The following is a 15,875-nucleotide window of genomic DNA, read 5'->3' as shown; positions in this document are numbered from 1 at the left end:
TTTTTAATTTCCATTTAGGGGTTCGTTTAATTTAAATTTCTCATTCGGAAGTTTATGGAGCAAAGAAGCGAATCAAGATTTTGAACTTATTTAGCAGTTCCTCGTATTACCATCGGAATGGTTGCTCGCCTAGGTACCTGCTTTTATTCGTTACTATTTATTCTTTCTTTCATTCAACAATGAAAGCGTATGAGCGCAATAACAAGTTGGCTAAAAATGTGAGTCGCTTTATTCCCATTATCATATTGAAATGTTTCCACAACGGTCTCTCAATGTCTCAATGTTCTAATATTCAAAATTACAGTTCAATTAATATTACAATTGATATAAATTAAGTTATTGTTCAAACTATTCAAGTTGAGAACACTTAATTAATATTCAAATCAGGAGACGATGGCTTCTGCGGAGGCCAGTCCAGCCTTTTTGGACTTTCCGGGCTTTGCAGATTTGTCTTCGTCCTCTTTTTTAGGAGGTGGAATGCTGGGATCGTCGCCATCAAAATCGATCACTTTTTTCTTCTCGGTCTTGATTTCCTTCCAGTGTGTCTTCTTGATAGCGTGTGGATCGTCGGGATCATCTACCTTCTCTGCCGTAGGCTCCGGCGGTTTCTCTTCACCTTTCGATTTCTCCTTCTTTTCCTCTTCTTCCTTCTTTTTCTTCGCAACTTCGTCGACAGTTTGAATTCTTTCAACGTTCGGAGGAGCGATGTATTTGTTCTGTTTCCTGCAATCCTCACGAATCATCTGCTTCCTCAGATCTTCGGTTCTCTTGAATTCGATGTCCATATTAGCGATGAACTTTGATTCTTTTTTCGGCTTGTAGAAGTACATGCTCTCAGGCCTGGGCTTGTTCTTGTAGACATCTTGAGGATAGCAGTTCGGACCAGTGTACCTCGCGTTTTTATCCATGTAAGTCATTCGTTTCTGAGCCGATTGCAGCTGCAGTACCTGAGCTTTTTTCTTTGCTTGATCATTTCGAAACTTTTCTTTCAGCGCTTTCTCCTTCTTTTCTTCGGCTTCAATCAGACGATTGAAGTACTGCTTTTCTTTTTCAGCTGGCGATATTTTTGAGAGTTCAATCACTTTCATGAAGAAATCAGGCAGCTTGGGCTTCTCCTTCAGAGGCATGATTTGAATGTTTGAAGGTTTTTGGGGCATGTCGGGGAACTTATCAGTTACTGTTCTCGTAACCATGGCATAGTAAGGAATGCTGTAGTAGCAGCAGCACGGGTAACAAGTTTTCTTTTTCTCCTTGTAACCATCATCTTCAAGAATTTCTGATTTAACATCAACCGATTGCTTGCGCGCCATTTGCGACATCATTTTCGAGACGACTTGCGACTGCATCTAGCCCAACGTATGACTCGGTCAGTAATCACACGATTGATTCAGTTTCTTATCTTTATTTTTTGTATCAGGTGTGAAAAATTCACGTTACAACTTTCGACACAATCACGCTCCTAGACTTCACATTATGTCGGTCTTTTTTTTCGAGTCTTTCAATTTTTTTTCGAATTTTTAAATTTTTTCGTCAGGAAATCGAATTCATATTAGGAAAAATCATGGTTTTGTCTTTAAACAATATTATGACGTGGATGATGAGCGAGAAAACAAAAAACGTATTTAGCTGTAAGAGTTTTTTTGTTCCTACACAAATAAACACGAGGTTCAAATTCCAAATTAAATTACTTCTACAGCCTAATTACCTTCTGCTGTTTATAGTAGCCGCCTACTTCTAAAAATAATAATTTCATACACAATTATCATTCTCAATAAATAAATAATCTGAGATGTGCGACTGGGGGAGTTACACACATCCCCGCTTTATGACGAAATAACGCCGGCAACTTTCAGCATATTCATTGTTCATTTTTCTCACTGTGTGTGCTATAGTATATATGTTACATACATATAATCTTCATCAAACACATAGGTATTTGAATATATATATATAGAAAAATATATTATATACAGGACATATGTTTAACGGGCGTTAACTTATCATGTATGTATTGTTTGTATATCATCAAAGAAGCACATACAATACACACATGAACATGTATACAGTACTGCGGTATCTGTAATATTTACACAGTACTGATATTTGATAAATAGACACACACACACATATACAGAGAGTGAAAGAGGAGAGAGAGAGAAGGAAGAGAGAGAAAGAGAGAGAGAGAGAGAGACACACACACACAGACAAACATACAAAAAGACACACACACACCAACACAAACATACTCAAAGACACACAAAGATACACACACACAGACACAAAGATACACAAAGATACACACCAACACAAACATACGCAAAGACACACACACAGACACAAAGATACACAAAGACACACAAACATACACACAGACACACACACAAACATACACAAATATACATATATATATGAATATATATATATGTATGTATGTATACTTTTAGGTAGAACGTTTAAAAATAGACTTCCATCACAGCGTTTCATCATCGTAGCCACGTTGTTGGAGTGCTTTTCACGTCTTTCTTGATTAAAAGTCACGCTTTTTATTAATAAAATAATTATTTTATCCCCGCGCCGTGTATAAAATAAAATATCATCGTCTGCTTTCTTATTTTAGCCATTTTAGAACAAAAAAACATGAGTAAGTTGAAGTCAGGTACGAGTTTTAACGTTAGCAACAAAAACGGTGGTGGTAATAATAATAATTATAATAATTCCTCGGCGGCCAGCAGCTCTCCTCCTAATTACTCACCCACGAATACGGAAGAAGATTCACAATTAGAAATGGCCCCCCAAATCGAGGGACCTATCGCGTTGAAACAAACTCTAGGGCTGCACCATGGTGTCGCCATGATAATTGGGGGTATAATAGGGAGCGGTATTTTTGTATCTCCAAAGGGGGTCCTTCAGGAGGTGGGGTCCGTTGGAGGCTCCCTGATTGTTTGGGTGGTCTGCGGGATTTTTTCATTTTTTGGGGCCATTTGTTATGCCGAACTGGGGACTTCCGTGTTGAAATCCGGCGCAGATTATGCCTACATTAGGGAGGCCTATGGGAAGCTGCCAGGATTTTTGTATCTTTGGATGGCTCTCGTCATCATTAACCCAACTGGAAACGCGATAACTTCACTTACGTTTTCCTACTACATTCTTCAGCCCATCTTTCCTAACTGTGAGCCGCCAGATGCGGCTGTTAGGCTGATTGCTGCCATTGCTATTAGTTAGCTGGGCTCTTTTTTTTTATTTAATAATTTTTATATTTATTATAGAATTATTAATAATTTTGCTATATTTATAAATTAATTAAGATGGTAAATCATTTTATTATGTTGTCATATTTAGTTGATATTATAATATTATATTTATAATTATTGATATAAATAATTAATGATTAATTTTTTTTGTCTTCGATCTAGTGTTTTTGACATTTATAAATTGTATAAATGTGAACTGGGTGGCAAAACTTCAAAATGTCTTCACCGTTACAAAATTGCTGGCCTTGGTCACCATCATCATCATCGGCATCATCAGGATATGCCAGAGTATGTAAGACTTATTGGCTGGCTGGTTGGTTGGTTAGTTAGTTGGTTGGCTAGCTAGTTGATTGGTTGGTTGGTTGATTGTGATTGGTCAGTTGATTTTGTGGTTGGTTGGTCGGTTGATTTTGTGGTTGGTTGGTTGGTGGTTGGTTGGTTCTGAAGTTGATGACGATAATAATGATGATAACAGTGATTGAAATAATATAATTGCTTTGCTAATGATGACGACGATGATGACGTTACAACACACACGCACGCACACGCACACAGGCCACACAGATTATTTAGTGGATGCATTCTCAGACACGAAAACAAATCCAGGAGCCATTGCTTTGGCTGTATATTCTGGATTGTTCAGCTATTCTGGATGGTTGGTTGTGATGATGATGGTGATGATGGTGGGATGATGATGATAATGGTGATGGTGATGATGATAGTGATGAATGATGATGATGGTGGTGATGATGATGATAATGGTGTGATGATGATAGTGATGAATGATGATGATCATGATTGTGATGATGATGTATGATGATGATAGTAATAAAATAATTTATCAGGAACTATTTGAATTTTGTGACAGAGGAGATTAAGAATCCATACAAGTAAAAATTCATTTTTGTGAATGAATGAACGAATGAATGAATTAGTGAATGAACGAATGAATGCGTGAATGAATGAATGAGTGCATAAATAGATGGAAGATTGAAATGGATGAGTGATATTGATTTAATAAATTGATGAAAAATTGACTAAATAAATAATTCGGTGAATGACTAAATGAACGAACAAAATGAATGAACGAATGCATGAATGAATGATTGACTGAATGAATGAATGATTGACTGAATAAGTGTTTGTGAGTGAATGAATGAATAAACAGGTGAATGAATTAATGAATAATTTCTTTACATATTTAAGATGTTCTATATGCAAAACAGACCATGCCTATGCAATTTATTATTATTATTATTATTATTATTATTATTATTATGTTATTATATTATTATCATCATCATCATCTTATAATAATAATAATAATAAAAACAATAATAATTCTGTGACCATGTAAGATTAATAGTGTAATAATTAATTTAAATTGAAAAAATAGTCATTTATTGCTAGGCTGACACTTTCGCTTTTGTGTGAATAAAATGGATTAAAAAAAATGATTAAATTTAAATTCCTAACACCTCGCACATCCCTAGAAATCTTCCGAGGGCGATATGGCTGTCGATGCCGATTGTGACGATCGTCTACACGTTCACTAACGTTGCCTATTTCACCGTACTCAGTCCCCAGCAGCTCTTAGATTCCAATGCTGTTGCTGTTGTTAGTGTTGTTGTTGTTGTTGATATTGTTGGTGTTTTTTGTTGTTGTTGATATTGCTGTTGTTGTTGATGATGTTGATGTTGTTGTTGATGTTGTTGACGATGTTGATGTTGTTGATGTTGACGTTGTTGTTGTCGGTTGTGTCATCATAACCATCATCATTATCCTCTTCATTTCATAAACATCATCATCGTCATCACAAAATTTCACCATCATCACAAAAACTCATCATCATCATAAAATCCAGTCATTTGCAGATCAGGTACTGGGGGTCATGTCATGGGTCATGCCCTTGTTCGTGGCAGCTTCGACATTCGGTGCCCTCAACTGCTGTATATTTGCTACGTCAAGGTCGGTTGGTTGGTCGGTTGGTTGGTTGGTTGGTTGGTCGGTCGGTTGGATGGTTGGTTGGTTGGTTGGATGGCTGGATGGTTGGTTGGTTGGTCGGTCGGTTGGTTGGTTGGTCGGTTGGTTGGTTGGATGGTTGATTGGTTGGTTCATGGTGCTTGACGAAGTTTTCTTCTTACTGATTTGATACCCAACGCCAAATTTAGCTGGAGCAAATATTATTATTATTATTTTTCTTCTCATTATTACATGTTCATCATTATATCACATTTTATAACAATTTTAATCTAACTTTGTTTAAAATTTTATTGGGCGATATCTTTTAATGAAAAACTGATTAACTCCGTAATTCGCTCGCCATATAGCATATACTGTGATAGAAGCACTACTTAACCGATTTTAAATATTTTTTTTTTTTTTTACTCTTAACCGATTTTAAATATTTTTTTTTTTTTACTCTCAAGCACTTGTTGATTAGAGAGAGCATTGTTCATTATATATTTTACATCTTATTTATTTACACTCTGACATATAATTAATAATTTTTGATTGATTTCATTTGGATTTTATCTTTTCGCGTAAATAAAAGAATGTTCCCACCATCATTATCACTATTATTATTATTATTATTATTATTATAGGTTGACGTTCGTCGGTGCCAGAGAAGGGCTGCTGCCAAACAGCGTAGCCCTGATCAACACTAAACTCTTCACCCCCATCACAGCCCTCGTGTTTGGGGTAAGGGTTTATTATTATTATTATTATTGTTGTTGTTGTTATTATCGTTGTTGTTGTTGTGTTATTTGTTTGTTTACTCCATTCATTCATTCATTCATTCATTCATTCATTCATTCATTCATTCATTCATTCATTCATTTTATTTTTTTATATTGACTCATTTATTCGTTTGTATGCACTCTCACACAAAATAGATGGATGGATGGATAGATAGATATGTTGATTGATTGATTAATTGATTGATTGATTGATTGACTGATTGATTGGTTGATTGATTGACTGACTGATTGATTGATTAATTGGTTGATTGATAGATAAGTTGATTGACTGATTGGCAGTGCTTCATATCTCTGGCAATGTTGATCTCGAAAGACGTCTACGTTCTCATCAACTACACAAGCTTCGTCGAGTCGCTGACGACGGCTGTGTCCGTCAGTGGCCTGCTCTACCTGAGGTGGAAGAGGCCCGACATAGATCGACCAATCAGAGTTTGTTTTCTGCTAGGGGGAAGGGGTTTATGTTGTTGTTGATGTTTTTGTTGTTTATGTTGTTGTTGATGTTGTTGTTTATGTTGTTGTTGTTGTTGATGATGTTGATGTTGTCGATGTTGTTGTTGATGTTGTTGATGATGTTGTTGTTGTTGATGTTGTTGTTGATGTTGTTGTTGTTGTTGATGTTGTCGTTGTTGATGTTGTTGATGTTGTTGTTTCCAGGGTTTATGTTGTCTTGAGAGTGTGATTTCGTTAGTTGTAAAAGGGCCCGATATGAATTGGATGGACCTAGTTGTCGATACGGGACCATTAGTTGTTGTGAGGGTTTTAAAAGGGCTATGGAGGTGATTTTTTTTATGGGGCTGGGTGATTTTGTAGTGAGGGTAATGACGCTGTCATGTCAGTACCACCACCACTACTACCACTATTATCATCATCATAATCTCTTCCACCACCACTATTATCATCATCATAATCTCTTCCACCACCACTATTATCATCATCATAATCTCTTCCACCACCACTATTATCATCATCATAATCTCTTCCACCACCACTATTATCATCATCATAATCTCTTCCACCACCACTATTATCATCATCATAATCTCTTCCACCACCACTATTATCATCATCATAATCTCTTCCACCACCACTATTATCATCATCATAATCTCTTCCACCACCACTATTATCATCATCATAATCTCTTCCACCACCACTATTATCATCATCATAATCTCTTCCACCACCACTATTATCATCATCATAATCTCTTCCACCACCACTATTATCATCATCATAATCTCTTCCACCACCACTATTATCATCATCATAATCTCTCCCACCACCACCAACTCAAACCAACCACCACCGCCACTATCATCATAATCTCTCCCACCACCATCGTTATCATCATCATAATCTCTCCCACCACCACCAACTCAAACCCACCACCACCACCAGGTGAGTCTGTTCTTCCCAATCATCTACATGCTCCTAGTAACATTCCTCCTCATAGTTCCCCTTATATACAATGCCAGCGAGTGCCTGATTGGCCTGCTGATGATGACCGCGGGCATTCCCGTCTACATACTCTTCGTCGCATGGCAGAATAAGCCACAGAGCTGGAAGAATTTTACAGGTTAGCTAAGGGGCTGTTAAGGGGTAGATTTTGAGGGCTGGACGGTGGTTAGGGGTTGATTTAGTGGGGTTTTGTTGTTGGTATTGTTGTTGTAGTTGATGTTGTTGTTGCTGATGATGTTATTGTTGTTGATATTGTTGTTGTTGTTATGATGTTGTTGTTGATGATGATGTTGTTGTTGTTGCCTGGTGGGGTGTAGTTGGTGGTGTTGTTTGGTTGGGTGATGTCGGTGGGGCTTAGTTTTACAGTTGGAGTGATGTTGGTTTGACGTGATGTTGGCCTTTGTTGTTGTGTTGCTGATGATGTTGTTGTTGTTGATATTGTTGAAACCGTCGTCATAATCATCATCATCATCATCGCCATCAAAATCATCACCAGGTAAGCTGAACCTCTTTGTACAGAAACTCTTCCTAAGTGTCTATCAAGAAACTACCAAATTTGATTAATTGATTGATTGATTAGATTGATTGATTAATTGATTAGATTGATTGATTAATGGCCATTTGAATGATTGAATGAATGATTGATTGGTTAATTGATTGGTTAATTGATTGGTTGATTGATTGGTTGATTAATTGATTGATTGATATCTGATGAATGAACGATTGAATGAACGAACGAACGAATGTACGGACAAACAACTGAGTGTTGAATACTTTGATGAAAACAGTTGAAGAACCTTTAAGAAGATGAAGGTTCTTATGATTCATGAATGTATGTATGCGTATGTATATATATATATATATATATATATATATATATATATATATATATATATATATATATATATATATATATATATATATATATGTGTGTGTATGTGTGCGTGCGTGCATGTGTGTGCAACAACAACAAACAACTGGCATTGCTATTAATCATAATTAACGCTAATTCACTTAATTTACTTGAGTTAATTAAGTGAATTAAAGTTAATTAAGTGAATTAATGATGTTGATGATGATAATGATGATTGGGATTATGCCGATGTCTATTTCAATGTTATAATTGTAATAATAATTATAACTATAATTATAACTATAATTATAACTATAATTATAACTATAATTATAACTATAATTATAACTATAATTATAACTATAATTATGTTGTCATCATTAGTATTAATATTTTCCAACTCTGCCAACAAATACCTAATCTCATTGATGTCGGTGCGTGTGTGTGTGTGTACGTGTATAACTCTGTACATCTGTCTATGTATATGTATCTATGTATATATATATATATATATAACATTTGTGTGTGATTAATATATAATTTAATTGATCAATCGATTGATCGATTTATTAGTAGTATTATTAAGTTATTATTATTGTTGGTTTGCTATTGTTGTTATGGCTATAATTAGTAGTAGTAGAAGTAGCAGCAGTAACCACAGCAGTAGTAGTAACCACAGCAGCAGCAGTAGCCACAGCAGCACTAGTAGTAGCAGCCACAGCAGCACTAGTAGTAGTAGTAGTAGCCACAACAGCAGCAATAGTAATGATGGTATGGCTACTGATCATTTACATTAATATTATTGTCGTTTTTATTTTAATATATCATGATCTCTCTCTTTTTCTCTCCTTCTGTCTATCTGTCTCTCTCTCCTCCTGTCTTTCTCTCTCTCCCTCTCCGATCATATAATTTCCTAAGAATGAACATCAATTATATGGAACTGGTCTATATGAATGATTACTACGATTAACATATATATATATATGTATATATATATGTATATACATATATATATATATATATACATATATATATATATATGTCTTTATCTTTGTATTTATATCAGTGTTAAATTTAATGACGATGATGATAATGATGATGACGACGACGGATTTTAAAACGTGATCTTCGTACGTGCGTGTATATATAATCTTTTTTTTTTTAGTATCACTTGTTTCCCATTTTGTTTCATTTTTTTGTCGGTTCTTTAATTGAGAAAATTTTTGTGTATATATTCATTTTTTGTTTAACAGTTCAGTGAATCTTATATCTGTGTGTGCGTGTGTGTTTGTATGTATGTGTGTGTGTATGTATGTGTGTGTGTTTGTATGTATGTGTGCGTGTGCTAGCGTGTGTGTGTAGTGTGTGTCTTCCTATTTTAATTTCTTAGGATGATTAAAATAAGATCGGATTGGATTCTTTTTTTTTGTGGTTCGCCTTCATATTGTTCTGTTCATTTAAAATCTCGGAATTTTAAACGGTTTTCCATATGTTCGTTCGTTTGTTTATTATTATTTTATTTTATTATTATTATTGTTGCTATTATTATTTGTATTATCGTTAAATCGCAGCTTTAGTTTGTATTTTATTCTCAAACAAACACGATATGATTGCTTTTTTATGCTTTACTTTACCTGACATACATACATACATACATACATACATACATACATACATACATACATACATACATACATACATACACAGGTGCATACATACATATATACAAACATACAAACATACACACATACATACATACATACATACATACATACATACATACATACATATATACAAACATACATACATACATACACACGTGCATACATATATGAACTGTTTTTTTGGTTTTTATCTATTTTGTTTTGACATTCTATCATTTTTTATCACTCTTGTTGATAATTTCTGTATCAATGTCGATTTTTAGGTTAAATTTTTTGACAACTGATGAAAAAGCAGCTACATACATACATACATACATATACATACATACATACATACATGCATACATACATGCATACATACATACATACATGCATACATACATGCATACATACATACATACATACATGCATACATACATGCATGCATACATACATACATACATGCATACATACATGCATACATACATACATACATACATGCATACATACATGCATGCATGCATACATACATACATTCATACGTGTACAATTCATACACACACGTACATACATACATGCACACACATACACATACAATGTTTTATTTTTTTTTCTTGTCTTAGGTTCAAATATTCTGTCAATAATAATAATAGAATTCGTATTTAATGTGGCAACGACTCCAACAATTAAATTAAATTACATTCATACGTGTACAATTAAAACATTGGTTGTCGACAAGGTGGTGTAGTGGTTAAGAGGCAGTAACCGGCTTCGAATGCCAGGAGATCCCTGCTTATTGCATGCAATGTGTGTGCGTGTGTTGATTACTCCTGAGAAGAAGATTAAAGTTAAGCGAGAAATAATTATAACAATAATTAATAACAATTATAAAAATATTTATTTTTGATATTGTGAATGAATGAATGAACAAATACTGACGCGCAAAGACATTTAGTTCTGTTGTAGCTATAATGTTGTTATCTATATATTATATGTGCATATATATATATATATATATATATATATATATATATATATATATATATATATATATATATATATATATAGTCAGTATTGCATGAATTCTACCGAATTGTTGGTATTAATCAGTTTAAAGTTGTTTGTCTTTTCAATTTTCCTTAGTAGAATTTTCTGAAAATTGTTCAATCTGTTGAAAATAAGATTATCCAAGTTGATCATGAAAATTCAATGAAACTTGTTATCTAAACTCAGATAAGGCTTTATTTCGATTTCTCACAAGTCATCTTCAGTGCAGATTTGGTTTATATAGTTTCTTTAAACAAAGCAAAGTTCTTTTGTAAAGTTTATTAGTTGGTGTCGTATTCTTCATACTTGTTGTTGTCACTCCTTCGTTGTTTGTTGTTATTGGAGTTAAAGGTTAAAAAGGTTAAAGGTTACTCTCTCTCTTTTGCTTTAGCTTCAGAGGTTTCAACGACAAACACACACACAGCGTATATGAAAACGCGTGCAAACCACGTATCATACACATTGCATATGATAGGCGGGGATCTCTTTGTATTCGAACCCAGTCATTGCAGTAGCAAGACCAGGCGCCTTTAACCATTGAGCCATCACATTGAGTTAGTATTGAGGCGTCGAGTTGCTAATGATGTTATCATTCTTTGATGGAAGTTTATTTGAGGTTTGTTGATATCTATTAGGACAGCTTATGCAATTGTTAGATGTATTGTGTTGGTGTTTTGATAAATTATTTTTGTGTTGGTGTCTAGAGTTTGGCGGGTTATTGGAGTTGTATATGTTGATTGCAAGTGAGATTTGATGGCTCCTCTTTGTGTATGCATCGTGAGACGTCTTGAGAGTACGCTTCAAAGTAGAATCGTCTTTAGGAGTACAGTTGTTCCTTAAGACCAATCTTTTTAGGAGTGCAGTTGTTCCTTAAGACCAATCGTCTTTAGGAGTGCAGTTGTTCCTTAAGACCAATCGTCTTTAGGAGTGCAGTTGTTCCTTAAGACTAATTGTGTTGTCTTACTATTATTGTAGTGTATCATGAGTTTTATTTTATTAGTATCATTGATTGGTGTAACATTTCCTTTTGATGTTGCCATAGATGTATCCAGATAAGTATTCGCCTTGGAGTAGCTGGATTTTTTTCTTTAGGTATGTTTTTGTTTATTTTCCTTATTGCGTTAAGTTTAGTCTTTAGTCTCTCTCTCTTCTCTTTCTCTTCTTCTCTTTCTTTCTCTCTCTCTCTCTCTCTCTCTCTCTCTCACAACACAAACACAACAATAAAAATACAAGGAGTTGGGTCTTTTTTGATTGCTTGAAATTTTGTGCTGTCGTCAAGCAAGTGTTCGATTTTGCTGTTGTAGTCAATTTTGTCTAGGACCACAAATTGGTTTGACTTAACAATTTCTTCATTTTCTTTTAAGTCATTTTGAAGCAGTTCTAACTAAAATATAGAGATATATATGTGTGTGTGTGCGGTGTGTGTCTGTAGTGTGTGTTTGTGTGTGTGGTGTGTGTGTGTGTGTGTGTGTATACATTTATATTATTTACAAACATTCAACTATAATAATATATAATTATTTTTATCATTATTCGAGTTGTTGTTGTTTACAATAGTAATCTGATGTATTCATCTCTTATATCTATATATCCGTACAAATAGGTCTTTTGCTGTTGTTGTTAGTTTCGGTGGCGTCACTATTATTATGGTTGTTGTTGTTATTATTGTTATGGTTGTTGTTGTTATTATTGTTATGGTTGTTGTTGTTATTATTGTTATGGTTGTTGTTGTTATTATTATTATTAACGTTGCTAGGGTTGAATGAAAGCAAATCTATATTTGGTAGGCCGTTTTGTTGTTGATGTTGTTGTTGATGTTGTTTTTGATGTTGTTGTTGCTGTTGTTGTTGCTGTTGTTGTTGTTGCTGTTGTTGTTGATGTTGTTGTTGACAATGACAACCAACACACAGGCCGTCACATTGACCGCAAAACGACGTCAGAGCACCGCCATCTTGGTTGTTGTTGTTGCTGTTGTTGTTGCAGTTGTTGTTGTTGATGTTGTTGTTGATGTTGTTGTTGATGTTGCAGTTGCTGTTGTTGTCGTAATCGTCATCAACGTCATCAGCAAACTCGTCGACGTCATCTTCAATGACGTCATCATCGTCGTCGTTGTCACTCCCTTCGTAGTTGAATATTTTAATCTGATCGTTCGTCTGCTGCTGCTGCCTCACGTTCACCTCTCTCAGACGCGTGTTTATCAGGTTCTCCAGTTGCTCGTCCAGCGTTATTGCTGTGTTGTTGATGTTGTTGTTGCTGATGTTCATGTTGTTGACGTTGTTGTTGTTGATGTTGTTGTTGACGTTGTTGATGTTGTTGTTGACGTTGTTGTTGTTGACGTTGTTGTTGTTGTGGCTGATGTTGCCGGAAAAGGTTTTGAGTATGCCGTCTGCGTATTATTTGAAAAAAAATTAAAAATTAAAAGAAAAACATTTAAATATGCAAATTAGTTTCATCAGCACGGTCTGATGTTAATATGCAAATTAGTTGTCGACGCGAGTTAGATCTGTCCAAAACTCACACTCAAACAAAACAAACAAACAAAGCTCAAAGACCATCACACGCCTATGATACGGTACGATGCTTGTATGTGCAAACATGAAGTGTATGTGCGTCGTGTGGTGTGGTGTAGATAGTGCAGCCTTTGTGGCACGGAAGTTTAATTATAAAGTATAGAATAACAAGTAGGCAGTTTAGCCTCCTAAGCATAACATTATTAATATATTTGCAAATTAGTCACATCCTAATCTAATTATAATATGCAAATTAGTCACGTTCTCGCAATCTAATTATAATATGCAAATTAGTCACGTTCTCGCGGTCTAATTATAATATGCAAATTAGTCACGTTCTCGCGATCTAATTATAATATGCAAATTAGTCACGTTCTCGCGATCTAATTATAATATGCAAATTATTTACGTTCTCGCAATCTAATTATAATATGCAAATTATTTACGTTCTCGCAATCTAATTATAATATGCAAATTAGTCACGTTCTCGCAATCTAATTATAATATGCAAATTCGTTTCGCTTTCCATTCTCGCAATCCACTCATTGTTTTCTTTTGTTACGACGCCATCCTGCCATACTCCAAATATGCAAATTAGTCTCATTCTAAAATCTACTTATACTATGCAAATTAATCTCATTAGCATAATTTATTCACCAAGTAAACGCATACAAATAGTCAAAAATAACCATTGGCAATGCTAGCTGTAGTATCATTACAGATCGTCTTATTATTATTATGGTTATTATTATTAGCAACTTTAATAGTATTAAAATTAGTGGTTATAGCAGTGTTTGTTGTTGTTGTTGATGTTATTGTTGACTTTTTCAGTTGAATGTTTGGCTGTTGGCGTTGTTGCACGTACGTGTTGTTGTATTTGTTGCTGTTGTTGTTTTTATTGTTATTATTATTATTGTTGTTGTTGTTTTTTATTATTGGTTTCTTCAGTCTGTTGATGTTGTACGCTGTCTGGTCTTCCTCGCCTGATTGGTTGGATGGTTCAGAATGGATGAATGAATGAATCAACCAATCAAATTTTCCTTCATTCGTACACTCATTCATTCATCCATTCATTTCTTTATTCATTCATTCGTTCATTTTTAGGTACTTCTTGTCATGAAGGACGCAATTTCACGCGTCTTCATTTTTCTTTCATTTTATTCAGCACTCATTCACTCATTTTGCCAGCCAATCATATTCCAGATGGACGAATGACCACGCCCTCTCGTTGATTTCAACTCACCGACGCCCTCCTCCCCTCTGACGTCATCATCGTGGCCGCCAACCACCACGAACAGGTACGATTCTGATTTCTTGCGTTTTGTCAGCAGCAGCGCTACGATCGTCATCACTTGCGAATAAATTTGCATAAATTAACGTATATTAACATAATGAATCTGCATAAATTAAAATATATTAACATAATAAATTAACGTGAATATCTGCTTGGGGAGGTGAATTTATAACTGTTTAACGCTCTATGTTGTTTGTTGATGATGGTATAATGGTATATTTGAGAATTAATTAGAATTGCAATCATAATGACAAGCATCCATATTCATGAATGACCATATGAATGAATTAATAAATTATATTATAATAATAGTTAGCCACGCCCCCACTAACGCAGCAGAGCAATCATGACGCAGACGAACGCCATGGCGACAGTCTTGGTCGTCGTAGAAACAAATTCGCCACCCTCGTTCCGATTGACCGGCTGGGAGAGTTCAGAGCAGTCGTGGCCAGCGAAACCCTCGTCACACAAACAATGGTACCCTGTCTCAATGTCAATACACTGGCCTTTGTAATTGCAAAGTGACGATGATTGCTGAAATGATGATGATGATAACTGTCGAAGTGATGATGATGATGTTATTGTTGATGATGATGATGATAGTGTTGTTGGCGGTGGTGATGATGATAGTTCAAGGCATTCGTTGATATTCTCGCACAAGTCTTCTTCGGGATTATTATTATTATTATTATTGTTATTATTATTATTGTTATCATTATTATTGTTGTTGTTGTTGTTAGTCGTGTTTACGTATTTATGAAATGGCGATGATGATGATGACCGCTTCAATCTCTTTCCTCTTGGGCACCTTTTATTATTATTATTATCATCATCATCATTATTATCATTAATCATTTATTGAAGAAAAAAGTTTATTAATAATAATAATAAATAATAATAATAATAATTGTCTAACAAATTTTTCGATTTATTTTGCCCAACCAATCAAATTGTCGCCACTCAACCAATCAGAATTCAGCCAATCAAACAAGCCCCTCCACCTATTTAATCCAACCAATCAGGATCAAACCTGCAAACAGCCAATCGCCAGCGATCT

The 15,875-nt window shown here is 34.8% G+C and overlaps 2 protein-coding genes across 2 annotated transcripts in view; one reads left to right on the top strand and one right to left on the bottom strand.

Annotated features, from left to right (window-relative positions):
* Positions 1–383: 383 nt before the first annotated feature.
* Positions 384–1,346, bottom strand: HELRODRAFT_183112 (hypothetical protein; the record flags this gene model as incomplete). Its single annotated transcript, XM_009033816.1, has 1 exon — positions 384–1,346. The coding sequence occupies one exon, from the start codon at positions 1,344–1,346 to the stop codon at positions 384–386; it is 963 nt and encodes a 320-aa protein (XP_009032064.1).
* Positions 1,347–2,784: 1,438 nt separating this feature from the next.
* Positions 2,785–15,875, top strand: part of HELRODRAFT_158150 (hypothetical protein) — a gene marked incomplete at both ends in the record, with an annotated part of 13,999 nt that continues 908 nt past the window's right edge. The window contains 9 exons of the mRNA XM_009033815.1: positions 2,785–3,217; positions 3,414–3,539; positions 3,807–3,906; positions 4,097–4,141; positions 4,745–4,868; positions 5,116–5,219; positions 5,858–5,954; positions 6,293–6,442; positions 7,412–7,589. Coding sequence (XP_009032063.1) covers positions 2,785–3,217; positions 3,414–3,539; positions 3,807–3,906; positions 4,097–4,141; positions 4,745–4,868; positions 5,116–5,219; positions 5,858–5,954; positions 6,293–6,442; positions 7,412–7,589 — 1,357 coding nt within the window. The remainder of the gene's footprint in view (positions 3,218–3,413; positions 3,540–3,806; positions 3,907–4,096; positions 4,142–4,744; positions 4,869–5,115; positions 5,220–5,857; positions 5,955–6,292; positions 6,443–7,411; positions 7,590–15,875) is intronic.

Source organism: Helobdella robusta (genome assembly GCF_000326865.2).
Source record: "Helobdella robusta unplaced genomic scaffold HELROscaffold_99, whole genome shotgun sequence".
Classification (NCBI taxonomy): Eukaryota; Metazoa; Annelida; class Clitellata; order Rhynchobdellida; family Glossiphoniidae; genus Helobdella; species Helobdella robusta.
The sequence above is the reverse complement of the archived record's forward strand: the minus strand, read 5'-3'. Positions and strand labels throughout refer to the sequence as shown.